Raw genomic sequence first — 13938 nt, 5'->3', positions numbered from 1 at the left:
CTTCCTTTCTTTTATTGGTGATCGTTTTATGCCAGCCGTTCGAGTCGTTCACCGATGATCAATTAAAATGGTCAGCTGTTTTTCACATACAGAAGGGGGAATTTTTGTCAGTTTAAAGTCGGCTTTCCATCAAATAAATACCAAGGCACGCCAACCCTTTCACGCGGAGCCTGGGGAGTTGTGCTATCAAAACATCATCTGATCGCTCTGGGATGACGTGAAAACGTACACTGCGAATTTCAACGACGCCCTCTCGCAACCATAGAGTATCAAAAACAACAGGGAGGAAGAGTAAAACGCCTTGAGAAAAGACTACATAAATAATATGTACGTACTTCACCGCACTATCAGTGGTTAAGGTTATGTACAACATGGAATACGCCGTCATTTTGTTGTGGGGATTACCGATCCGATAACGGACATCGGTCACAAAATTGCATGTAATGAATAGGTACCGGGCAACTTTACCGCAGTCGAACTGAGTGATAAATTGTAAGTAAGCATAGCCTTTATTAGACCTTTTGAAGTGAAATTTTACAGAATAGAAAGGAATATACGCGTAGAAAGAAATTGCTTTTGACATGTACGTTTGAGTGACGTGTTGCCAACAGACGTCCATCCAGCTGCAGGCAGTGTTTGTGTTGTGTTGTGTTCATTACAGCAAACACGATCAATCGCAATACACGTACATGTGTAGACCTATGCAAACTTGACCCAGAAGCCCGGGAAGTTAAACTTGCACTGTGATTGAATTCCGAGGTCCGGGCCTTTCTTCCTTAGATTACAGGGACAGATCAGATGTAATCATGGTATGGCTGAATGGAGGTTATAATAATTATGTACAGTGAATAACACACACTGCAGCAGACTCTCTACAAGTACAATTGAACAAACAACTTTCTCGGCACTCGGGCTAACTGCCTTTTTATTTCCTGGTACAGGTAGGCCTAGCCTACATAGTACATGTACATGTAACGTGCATGACCGTGTAGTCACCAGGTTCCCTAATTTCGCCCCCTACTGTCAAGTCTCATTGCTTTTCACATTACGTCGCGAGATAAGACACCTGAAGACTATATACACCATCACACATGTTAGTCCTAGTGTTTGTATTTTTCATTCCTCCAAGGTTAGTTTCACAGCCATACATGTTTGCGCCATCTTGTCATCCACTCCGAGTGGAACAAATGAGGGCGTGTTTTTTTGGGTACTCACTGCATAGGCACGCCATGAGACGCACAAGTATATGCATGTTTGACACGGAGCACTCTGAGTTCACGTAACTAATTTATTTCGGCTTGTATGGTCTTTGCGTACACGCATAACGCGTGTAAGAACCCGCTTGTAACCAGGTCTGTCTGTCTTTTGCCGATTGGGGGTGCACTTCAGCTTGGGGCGGATAAGGGCAAAAAGAACATGAGTTACTAAATGCAAGCGCATATTGGAATGAACACAAAATATTTGGAAGCACGAAAGTATTGGATTGGCATCTATGCTCAGCACTCCTCCTGGCATGACGTCATTATGCCATCTTTTAACACACTGCAAAAGGCCGTATACCCAGCCCATCATGCTGTCCGATGGCACCAAACTTCCCGCATGTCCAACCATGAGCATGTGTGTCCTTTTTACCCCTTTAGGCTGAGCATGAAAGCGCCCAGGCCTCCATGTATTACCATGAAAGTGCTTATTTCCCATGTCCTGATATTGAATGAACACCTGTGTGGTGTAAGCTTCATTTCAGAGCTTCAATTCAAGAGGAAACGTCATGAGTATTAAATTTCATTGAAATCCCGGTACCCAAGCAATCACCATAGTGATTTCCTGATTTTTAATTTGGGAATAAATGCGCTTGTCCAGTCGTATACTTTAGTTTACCGTGACCAGCCAGGCACATACATTTTCCCAATCATAAACACCTTTTTGAGTCGGTCAAAACAAGTTTTAAAATGACAAATTTCTGACCCATTTTGTTCAATAATTTTACTTCATGTTTTTAAATACTCCATTGGCCATGTACAGACATCAAACACAATCAGGTGATTGCCCAACTGTGTCCAATTGTTGTAAAGAAAAGAGGATTTAGGAGAGGGGAAAAATGGCAGATTGTAAGAAGAAACATGGACAAGAGGGAAATGGAAGAGTATACTGATTTTGTTACTTTGTTAGATTAGCATTTTCACTGTCGTGATAGGCTTCTTTTTATTTCTGGTCATAAACTGAAGGCCCCCCAAAGTGCTAAGCCCTTGAGAAACCAGTACAAAGAGATAACAAGGAAGATTTTTATTTTCAGTTTCGCGTGTACTTGGTTGAATGGAGTCGGGCAGAGAGATGTGCCTGACATCCTAGGTACTGGAAAACAATCAAGCTGTTGACCCAGGCAGGATTTGAACCCAGGTCACAGAGATTAATGAGCAGTAGTTATTACCAGTATGATGTAAGTTTATTGATTTGATCAAAACTGCAAACAGATTTCGCACATACATGTATAGAAATGACAGACAGAACTGATAGCGTGAAACTGTCCATGTATGCACATTGCAAAATGTAAGTAGACTAGTGTTGACTTCCCTTGACTCATTATAAATGTACTGTACTGTACTTTGTGCCTTCCTTCCTTCAAAGGTCACATGGGTACATGCGAGTGTAATGTACATGTACATCATGGTTGTATATTAGACTGGGACCTACATGTACATGTAGTGACTAGATTGTCCAAGGACACAAGTTGTGTGTCATATAGAAATGATTCATTTGTTCAGAACTCAATGTGGCTGTTTTAGCCATGTGACCTTATTATGACATGTTTGGATTTATTTTCTTAATTATCCTAACCTTGTTGCAACGAAATCAAGTTTGGCCAAGAGAAATGTTGGCTCTAAAATACTGAGGTCCTCTTCCCGCATCTAACCATGCACAAAACTCAGTTTCAGATTCTGTTTGTTTGTTCTTCTTTTTTTTTCAACACCCAAATTAACTTTACTCCTTCGTAAATTTTTCTTTTCTTTTTTTGAATGCATCAAACATCTAAACCTAAAGTTATTGCTTTAAAAACAGCAATTGTAGCCAGTGCACAGCCAGGACTTTTTTCCCATCATAAAATAGAATTTTAAGCCCAATTAACTCATTTTCTCTGTCCTAGTTTTGCTGACGTTGGCACAGTTTTTCTTCAAATTTCTGTCTTGCCCCAGTGTGCCTCTCTGCCTTCCCAGCTACTGGTTTCAATGGTTGAATACATTGCGTGTACATGTACAAATACATGTACATGTACTGTTTGTTTATACACTTTCATTTTGTACATCTTAAAGAAATTTGCAAAGAAGCACATATTATATTCCAGACTGTACTGGATTGCTTCTGGCTCATAATCAGTCCTTTCGCCGGCAGTATGCTCCGGCAGAGCAAGACAAGCTGGGCAATGCACATCACAGCATAATTCAACAGGACTGGATGGGTGGCCTAGATTGGTATTACCACAGGATGTTGACCTGCCTTGTATTGTGAGAGGCCGGCCCAACGCGGCTTAGTTGTGGCTTACACAACACCAGGGAAGTGGTCTAGTTCCAAGTGCTACCGGCACCGCCACACGGATATGCGACAAATGCTTGACCGACAGCGACTAAATTTTTTCCAAGTAACAACTGTAGTCTCGAACCACGTCGAGAAAGTTCGGAGCTTGCCCAATGCATTTTGCCGAGGGGGAAAACCAACCTGGCGACATTACACTCATTTGCTCCACAGTGTCTGGCCTGAATTTGCCTTCTGCAGGTTACATGCAGTTCCAACGATGTAGGTAAACTGTTTTTCCCCCATGACAGCTGTTGATCTGTCCAGCATCAGCATAATTCCAGCCTCACTAATGACACTGTTGCTTAAAATCACATTAACTTTATAATCCAAGGAAAAGAATACTTTTCAGAAACTTTTAGGCTCCCCATTGAATGAAATGCACATATTTTGTGTGTACATGTACATGTGACATGCACAGTACACTGTACTTTGTAGCACAAGTCGCATTGTAGGGGTGAGTTTTAAAAATTCTAGTCTGTGGTGAAATTTTCCCCGGATTTGCTTGCTGCCAGATAGTTGCAGCTGATGTTTATGTTTTCCTGGATGTCAACGTGCCTACCATACTGAAGCCCTATGGATTCCCAAGATCTGCAGGAACACCAAGATCGGTTCTACAGAACCATCATTCAAAGGTTTGTACATTTCCTCATCGGTCTTTACATGAATAAACTCATTGTACTGAAAGTAAAAGTCCTGTATATGTGTCTTACATGTTACGTAAACACTGGACACTCAAGTGTTGACCTTTTCACCAGTTGTGCTTGCTGCACAGCTTCAATTTCTAGTGGGATCGAACGTTCCATTGTTTAGATATTAATTTGTGGCTCTTTTGTTTCTTTTTGCACCCCTGACTAGAGTTCCACTTTTACTTCCACTTTGCAGTGTTTGCTGGTTTTCTATTGTAATTGAATGATATCATTTGTCATTTCAGTGGAACGTTCATGTCCCAGTTGAAAACATTCACATGCATCTGAGTGACAGTAAGACCAATCAAGAACTGGAAGTCATTCAGGTAAGGAGGTTCCCAATGACCATTGCGGAAGAACGTCATGTACGTACAGCCCAAGACATATCCAGCCACCAGAGTAAGCCTTTTGGGAGTTAAATTTGAACAAAATCTGGTACCCTGATTTAGTTGTAAATCTGATTGCACGTAAACATACCAATTTGAATTCCCCAGGCTAATGCTGTTGCTATACCTCGGGATTCAGAGTAACCTTTTGCATAGCGACCACCGTCCCTGGAATGGACTGGTTCCTTTGTGCCCTTCTTATCCATTGAAAAAATAATGTGTATTGAGGCAAGCTGTCTCTTATGTACATGTTACCGAGGAAAAGCTTGCCCCAAATCATGAGGTATACCAGTAGTGTCTTCAGTACGGAGAATTCAAATTGGTATGTTCAGGTGAATTTAAAAAACTCGGACACCAGATTTTATTCAAACTTAACCTGCAAAAGGTTTATGAGATGACTTTACTGTGGTGGTAAGGTAGTGACAGCACTAAGGTGAAGCCTGTGCTCCCCTCCCTGTTTTGTCACAGCGACTCTAGCTGGAAGCAGATTCACTTTCTCTTGTAGCTAAGACTATATGGGGACAGGACTTCTACTGAGGAGAGGGAGGTACGTGACCTTCCCCAACCAGTCAGTAGTTATGCCACTGTGCAGTAGTTCCATGCTTATGTACAGGAGGAGGTCGAAAAATTACATGTACCACATCAATGCAGTCAACAATTGTTTTGTTACATCCTCACAAGGCAAGAAATGAAATAAATCCCGGCGTCAACCTCTGATAACTGCAGGCTTTCCTGTTGGATAAGCAGTTGTCGTTCCCAGTCTCAAGTGTGCATGGGGGCTTGGCTTGTGCTTACAACATGAAGTGTTTTATGAGGTTGACCTGTGAAACATGATTTTTTTTTACATCAGCCAGGTGATACATTCTCCACCAACGAAATTACAGTATCCAAGCACATGATGTGACAAAAATTGTCTAATGCCCCTCCATGCAAGGTTGGGAAACCTTGTTGAGCACTTGGCTTTTAATGTTGTGGTTTTTGCAGGAGAATGGAATGCCTGTTCTGTTTGGCATGCTCAAGATTTACTGGGGAACGCAAAAAGTGATTCGCCTGAAACAGGAAGAGCTGAGCTGGAAACGCCGAAGCACGCGCGTCGTGTTCGAAAATGGCCTGGACGAGCATCTCCTTAGCATCCTGAAGAGTGGTGGCGAGAATAAAGGCTCCGTCACAAAGCCATCAGATCACAAGGAATCAGATAGTCAGAGCAGTGAGGATCAGAAGCCGTCTGGCCAGACGCACACTGACAGGAGCTCGGAGCAGACGGGAGCGGGGGCCGACAACAGAGCAGATGAGGAGGGCGCTGAGGAAGACAGAGATACGTTGGGGGAGAAAGTAGTAATGAGGGCTGGCCAGACGTCCACCGTGCCACGAAGGTGCAACCTGCAGAGGAGGACGATGTCATTCAGCGGCCATCTCTACAACAGTAAGGTGAGTGTCGTTGGTCTGCATTTGTGCTAAATGGTGTGAGTAGGTTCCAGTGTCATACATCGTGAGACTGGGATCAGAATGTTGCGTTCAAGTTCAGTACTGACTTAAATAAGAAACCACTCCAAAATCAGACAGAGCTGATCGGATCATATGCAGCAAGGTATGAGACGGAAAGAACCCCCCCCTGCTTTGTGTTGGTCATTGTCTCGCAGGAATCTGGGGAATTCCTTTCAGACATCTTGGGGGGATGTGTTAAGTAACAATAGTCTGGAATGTGTATAGGGATTGGACATGTTGGGGGGGTACCCCTCGGTCTCATTTCTTGCTGGGTATAGATTGGATTGGGCTTGTCTCTCTAGTAGGTGCCATCTTATTAGCTCACTGTATCCAGAGAGTCATAATTTCTTGATAGGGATTTTATTCACAACATGTAGGTGAACATTCATGCACACTTTATCTGCATGTACATGAACCTGGTCATTTGTTTGTTTCACTGTACATGTAGTTTAGAAAACTTGGGGAAAAAAATGTATTTTTCTCCTATTGTGTACACTTCTTAAAATGACTATGATATCCGTGACTCTTCCCTGTTTTTTTGTCTCAGATAACTTTAATCCCAAAACACCCCTCTGAAAAAGTGTCCATCAGAGATTGAGAATCACTGTGTGGACCATGGCAAGTTCATAGAGGTTTTTTGAGACCCTACAAATTGTAGATCTCTTGTCCTCAGGTCCATAAAGGGTGTGTAAATCAAACTCACTTGTACATGTACATAAACTGATCTGCCACTTGTCTCCTCTCAGACTGCAGCATTCAGGCCCAAGTACGGAACCGTGTCCAACGTGAGGGTGTCCAGCAGGCAGACAACATACGAAGTCATCGCCTTACTGCTAAAGAAGTTTGCCGTGGAGAACAGACTGGACGAGTTCAACCTGTACTCTGTCTTGCATAACGGAGGTCGGTACCCTTTCATCAAACTCTGAAAGATTTGTCCATCCCATCCTCTCATCAATTTCAGATCAGTAAAACTGTCTTTTAAGAAAACTTCCCAAAGGCTTGCCGTCTCAGCCGCCTCCTCCCTTACCCAACCTGTGGATTATTTTGAAGTTTCAACAAAGTCTAAGTGTCTACATCCTAACAGCTTTTTCATTCCTTTTCAGATGCGTACAAATATGTCACTGTGGTATTTCAGGTGCAAGAAGGCCATCGGCTTGGATGTGCTGTGCACCATTCATTCCCACCCACATACATGTACTTATTCTTCCGAATAGGCTACGAAGCTCTTACGCGTAAATTTTGTCATTTGGAATACCAAATTGATTCCTAAATCCTAAAATCCCAACCATTGGAAACACCACTTAAGCTCCCCACTTTCTTTATTTCGAGATAACGATCTCAGATTTGATGTCTTCCACAGAAACGCACGCATTCCAAATGAACGACTTTCCACTGCTGAAGAGAGTGCAGCTGGGCCCCAATGAAAATGTGGCCAAGATATTTATCAAGGAGAAGAAGTCAGATGAGATATCTCCTGAGGTAAGCACCCTGACCTGTCCTTATAGACTAATCTAACAACAACAATCAGAAGCCCATTCAGTACTGCATTGGGCACCATGTCGAGATGCTGGTGGTACCACACGACGGGGTCCCTCTCCAGCTGATGAGACCCTTGCCCAACCAAGAGGAGGGCGCAATTTACCCAGCAAACAGAGGCCCCTTTGGTGGGAACTGCACTTCTGAACTGCAGGTTCACAAGCAACTATGAAATGCACTTGTTACAGTCACAAAGTGAACACTCCTTACCAGCATGGCTTTTTTCAACCGATGAGGGGGTGCTTCTGCTCGAGGCAGATCAGAGCTGTATGGACTGATGGCCCTGTGCACTGTGTTTTACATGTGCACTTTCCTATGGAGCCACCTCGGGCCCAGAGTCCCACTGAGCCCCATAGGAAAACACATGGGTAAACAAAGTGTGACGTCATCAGTGCAGAGGTCTGTAGGGTGGTTTGCCAGTTGCCAACATGCACATGTACCTCGTGCTCGAGAACGCACATGAGGGCAGTGCCACCAACAGGACTGGATTATTCAATCAGAATTTTTTGTTTCCGTGATAACGACAGGTTGGCGGGATATGTGAATCTGCGCATCCCTGAGTTGAAAGCCATCTTGAGAAGGTTCCAAGAAGAGGAAGAGAAAGAAGTCATGAAGATTCGGCAGAGGGTAATGTGAACGTCTCACAAGCAGTTGGGTCTAAATAAGATCAAGGCATAAAAAACGTGGCGTATGCAATTCGCTCGTTTGAAGTTGGCTGAACTAATGACTGAATGAGACAGGGGTCGAAATTAACTTCATTCTCTTGGTGGCCTCTTGGTGGCCCACAGAGCTCTTGTCATCACCACACGAGCCAGTGCCTTCTGAATGATAATTGCACTTGATGTCCGTGTTCGGTTACACCTGCCCCTTGCAAAATCAGAGAGTAAAATATTTTGTTCATACCTGGCATTTGTGCACCAATCCCTTCAGCGTAGTTTGTCAGTTTGTTAATTTCAGCTTATGTCATTCACCTGTTGTTATTCTCTCCTAGATATGTCCAATACAGAGCCACCCTAAATAAGAAATTGGCATTACTCAAAGCAGAAATGTAAGTAGATTATCCTCCTCTTCCAAAAATAACAGTGTTGCCTGTGTCAGTTTGGCTTCCCATTAGCCAAATCTATCTGTTCCCCTTGAGTCGAAATTTTTACCCAAATGGTTTTATTTACACATTTACACAGACCTGCAACTTTTCCTCGGATCAGCTGATTTCCTCGTGTTTCACTTCACACTCATGCTACGGAATATTAAAACGCACCACACAAAGTCTTAAAGAGATTGGAATTTCCTCGCTTTTGTCAAGTCCAAGTTGCACACCTGATTTTTGACACCTTCAATATTTGAAAGCCTTCCAAAGTGTTTTTATTTTTCTTTGTGTGTTTTTTTTTTCGTTTTTTCCCAGAGAAAAGGAGGCAAAGTTCAATGCGAAGCACAAGAACAAAGAGAAGAAGAAAAACAAGAAGAGCAAGGGTAAGAAATAAAAAAAAAATTATCGTCAGCAACCCCTCGCCGGTTAGAACAACTTCAGGTCTCCAGTCACAAAACTCCAGCATTTGTAACCTCAGCAGTATCATTGAGACCTTTCACTAGACCAGACGCAAGTAATAGGGAGAACAAAAAATGAAAGACCGCTTTTGTTTCATGGTCTTAAGAGGTCTCAACTTCTACGTTGAATCTGAGACAATCATGAACCTTCTTAATTCAGTTGAATATCTGTGACTTTAAATGTTCTGCATGCTTAGGGATGTACTCAAGCATGCAAGAGAGGTGAGCGGAATGCCCGGTTTTAAGCTGTGTTGTCGTTGAATCCATCACAAGTTCTTTCACAAGACCAGTCACAGTTAACGGCATGAATAACAAAGCAGCACTTCTGTAGGAATTCAGTTGAGTAGCTTGTAACTTGTCTCAAGACTGGATGACCTGTGATGGGCTTGCATATATACATGTATGTGATGGATTCAAGTACAACACTGTTTACACGTTCATCTGCCACATAAATCTAAAGTATTGTTGATAAATTTGACATCTTTGTAAAATTTTGCATAAGTGGAGAGAGAATTAACTGTAACTTCCAAAAATGCATTCAAAATTATATGCAAATTGGAGGATTCGGGACTGTTTGGGTAAAAAAAGGGTTCTATTAACTCCATTCAAACAACTCGAAAAATATATTTTCTCATTTGGTACCCACTTCCACCAAGCCAGAACACATCAGCCACAGTGTGTCTAATTATAATAACCAACGGTTTTTAAAATATGCAAATGATCCATAACCAGGGCAAGACAGCGGCTAGTGGTTAGCATAGTGAGCGAAAGCCATGCATGGGAGCGAGGTTGATGCAGAGTTCCTTGAGAGCTTGTGCATGTCCTGACTATGGTAGGATGTTGCTGGAGTGGTAAGGTGCACGTTATCTCTTCAGCGTACCAGCGTTTGCTGTGTTTTCACAGAAAGGCATAGTCTGGTTCCCTGTCAGCATGCTTCCTCTAAAACAAAAGTCAGGTAGCTGAAAGTATCATTACTAGACCAAACTTGGAGGAATTCCTCCCGGTTCTGAAAAAAAATATTGCCAATGAAATTAAATCATAAATGCTCAGGTACCTCTGAGTGTAAAATTTGTGTATTTATGAGCCAATGCCAAGTCAGAAAAACAGTTTCAGGTGTAAGGTTGAAGAACTGTGATTTAAGTATGCCTTTATAGCCTATTGTCAGGTCAGGGAATCAGACTAAGAATTACATCTCATGCATTATTGTGTGACCCATGATCAAACTCACCACCCAGTGTCACACATGGCATCACCCACCCTTCATTTAACATGTTTTTATATTTCATATGCCACCTAAATGAGGTTCATCAGCATTACATACGTGTATCTCCAATTATGATGTACTTGATAATCTGTCCAGTGACCTATGTAGCATCATTTCATACATGTGTCTCCAGTGTGATATATATTTGCTACCATGTGTGAAACTTAAAGATACGTGAAAAATGAAACATTTTTGATATTTACAAATATTTTTTTCAGTAAAATAAACACATCTATACGGACACATTCGTCTAATTCACAACTTCACTGTCATTTGTTTCACAATCCACTTCGGCCCTTGTGATCTTCATTTTTGATTAAAATACCTTCATTGCTTTTTTGTACATGTCTGATACCGTTCTGCCAATAAACTTGACATACAAGAGCGCATGAGAAATGCACATAGAAGAGTTTTGCACATTGTTAGATAATTTGACATTTCACAAGTCCACCTGTGCATGACGTTTCCCTGTACATATAATATGTGCAGTTGACATGTATTATTAAATAGCCTAGCTGTACCTTCCCCCCCCCCCCCCCCCGGTGTCACAGTCGAAGCCTTTGCACGGTAAGCCGTGCTTGCCGTCAGTACAAAAAACAAATCACTTCCACTAGTATCAGAAACTCCTGCAAAGCATTCTAAATAAGGTCACTCAATTCTACTTAAAATGCCCCCCTTTTGAAATAGTGAATGGTCTAAATCTGCCTCTCGAGGCATCAGCCGGTGTCCTCTCTGTGACCGAAGCTTCTGCAGACCAAGGCTTTAATGTGTCACCTACAAGTGACCTGAATTTACAGCTCTCTGGACTGCCAGGCTTCCCAACACGACCCCTGTCTCTCTCTAGATCCAAAGGAAGCTCCTTTCAATAAACTGTGGGTGAAAGTTGTTCAAAAATTCTACCAATTTTTGTCAACCCTCACCAACTGTGATTCTAATTTCTACATGTACATGTATTTCCCCAGAAAAATTTGTTTGACTCGGTCTGTGTGAAAATATATTTTGAAAGTATATTTTGGTTAATATCCGAAGTTTTTGTAATATGTGTACATACTGAAAAAATGTCAAACGCCAAGTTATATGGTATTATTATATGGTATTGATGATTTGTAAACAGTGAAATTTTAAAGTTTAAATCATTGTATATGTACAAAGTAATGTATGGATCGATATAAAGATTCGATTTAGATTGATGAAAGGATATTATATATTTATGAATATTTGGAAGTGCCTGACGATCTAGGCAATAATACTGAGATGCTCCATACTGCAATGTGTGTGCAGTTGTTAGCGGTAAAATGGTAGAAAGAGGTAAAGATTCCCATGTACAAGAAAACATTCCCACCTAACTCGAAGCTACATGACATCTTGAGTATTAATCAAACGATGTTGGGTATCAATTCCTGGGTTTGATTTTGTGTGTACAGACTGTGCCTTAAGGAGTGTTAAATGGCACTGGAGAAATATGGTTAATCAAGAGTTTATCAGTGTTTGTCACTGATTATATGTGTGTATTGTTCAACTATTAAAGTCTACAAAAAAATAATAAAATTGTACCATAATTCAGTGATTAAAGTCTACAAAAGGTGATAAAATTGGGATATGTTGACATAACCAGTGGAGTTCCTGGTCCACCCTACTGTACGTTTATGTTAATGTGGCTGATGTATCGCATTACATGTAGTTCATGTCTCTTGTACACTCCATTCATTGTCCATTCGTCATTTTAACAACACACATCTTCAGCAAGTTTTACCCAATCGAGGGAAGACTTTTTTTCCTGCTTTCATATTTCATATGCAAGGCTGAATATCGTCAACGCGAGATGATGGTGATGACTTTTTGAAAAGTATTTACTCTTGTATGCCCACCATCGTCTCTAATGAGATGTAGATTTTGAAGAATATCGTGGATTTTATCCAGCTGGGAGCATAGTAACTCACTGTTGGTGTGTTTCTTATTTGGTGTAGTAAATGGAAATTTACTACACCAAATACTTTACTTTTTGTTGATATGTTCAGAATCCGAGTGTCTCGTGTGGAGAATGCAAGCAGGTGAATTAATCTTGAAATTGCCGGGTGTTGAACCCATGTCTGTATGGTGTGCAAAGGCGATATATTTCTACAAGAAACTGCACACAGCTGCTTGTTTTCCAACGAATGATTGATTGCACTGATTTAACTAATTGCACTGATTTCATATGTCGAGTATTGTTCTAGACTTTTTTCGTTTACAGAAGATAAAGCAACATAGACGTTGCAGACATTTCTCATTTGGGTTATAAGTCCATAAATGCCAGGTGCTCCAATTTGGTCAATAAAAATTTTAACTGAAAAATACGTCTACTAATTTTGTATTCATCACACGCATTCAGTTGAGTAAAGTTTATGCACCTATGCCCTGCTGAAAAAATCCCATCAAATGGGTGCCACTGCCAGCGAATCGCATTTAAAAAAAACTAACAAATCAAGAATTTCACTTTACTCCGTTCATCCGCAATGATCGTGTTACTCAACATACACAGCGCCCTCAACATGCTTGCAAAGCATGGGCAATGTACCCGTTAAAAAGGATCGTTTGGAGCCATCAAATACACGGCCTCTGACTCTATCTCATTGGTCGTGGCCCGAGATTCGCAAGTCAAAAATTGTTTGTTGTTTATATCGGGCAATTAATATCGGTGACGATGTATCACTCACGAAACGGTGGTGTGGCGAGACAGCATTTCTAGCAGCCATGCATTTTTTGGTTGAATTCAAGCGACAGACCAGAATGACACAGGTGAACGGCCTGTGATAATCTTGCGGACACACTGTCCAGTCGGATGAGTAGCAAGCTGCCAAGTGCAACTTCCCAACAACCGCTAGCTGTAACCACCACTATATTTTTAAAGCATATTGGCGCCCTCGTGGCGAGCAGAAACCCACCACTTGACTGATAGAAGTCTTTCATTTGGTATCCATGGCAAAACCCAAAACTATTTTGGACTGAGGGAAATTCTAAAACCGCCTACATGTATCATGCTGGACATGCTATATGGAAACCCACAACTAAAAGACTGGCCAGGTACCCCCATTTAAGTTTCTATTTTTGAAGTTCTATGCCTATAAACATTTCGGCACTCCACGAAAATTAAAGGACATTTTGCCGACCATTTTGTATTAAAATTACGTCTGTTTTCCAGGAAAACATCTGGAACGCGTCTCGTCATTTCATTGTGGTCTGTGTATTAGGGAAAAAAAAGTCACCTTGGAGAACCCAGAACTTATAATTGCCCTAACTTTTTAGGTTTGTTTTATTAACCAAGCTCTCTTGGAAAAAAATGAAAATGTCATTCAAGTCATAAGATCCTTCCCCTTTTTTTTTAGATATCTACGGAGCTCTGGAAGTGCCATCCAACATGTTGACATTCTGACATTGTTTCTCGGGATAACGACATGTGCAGGCAAGATTTATAGTAAAGATTGCG

The 13938-nt window shown here is 41.5% G+C and overlaps 1 protein-coding gene across 1 annotated transcript; it reads left to right on the top strand.

Moving 5' to 3' along the window:
• Nucleotides 1–332: 332 nt before the first annotated feature.
• On the top strand, nt 333–12806 carry LOC110977316 (ras association domain-containing protein 2-like). Its single transcript, XM_087129791.1, is given in 10 exon segments — nt 333–492; nt 4083–4202; nt 4502–4533; nt 4536–4582; nt 5627–6070; nt 6874–7027; nt 7488–7607; nt 8193–8289; nt 8655–8711; nt 9066–12806. Coding segments are annotated over 9 exon segments (1089 nt in total). The 5' UTR covers nt 333–492; nt 4083–4143; the 3' UTR covers nt 9145–12806.
• The last annotated feature ends 1132 nt before the right edge of the window (nt 12807–13938 follow it).

The sequence above is a fragment of the Acanthaster planci genome, linkage group LG19 (genome assembly GCF_054643075.1).
Source record: "Acanthaster planci isolate LZ-2023a linkage group LG19, COTS_SCS, whole genome shotgun sequence".
Taxonomy (NCBI): domain Eukaryota; kingdom Metazoa; phylum Echinodermata; class Asteroidea; order Valvatida; family Acanthasteridae; genus Acanthaster; species Acanthaster planci.
Note: the sequence above shows the minus strand (reverse complement) of the source record. Positions and strands in the feature narration are given on the sequence as shown.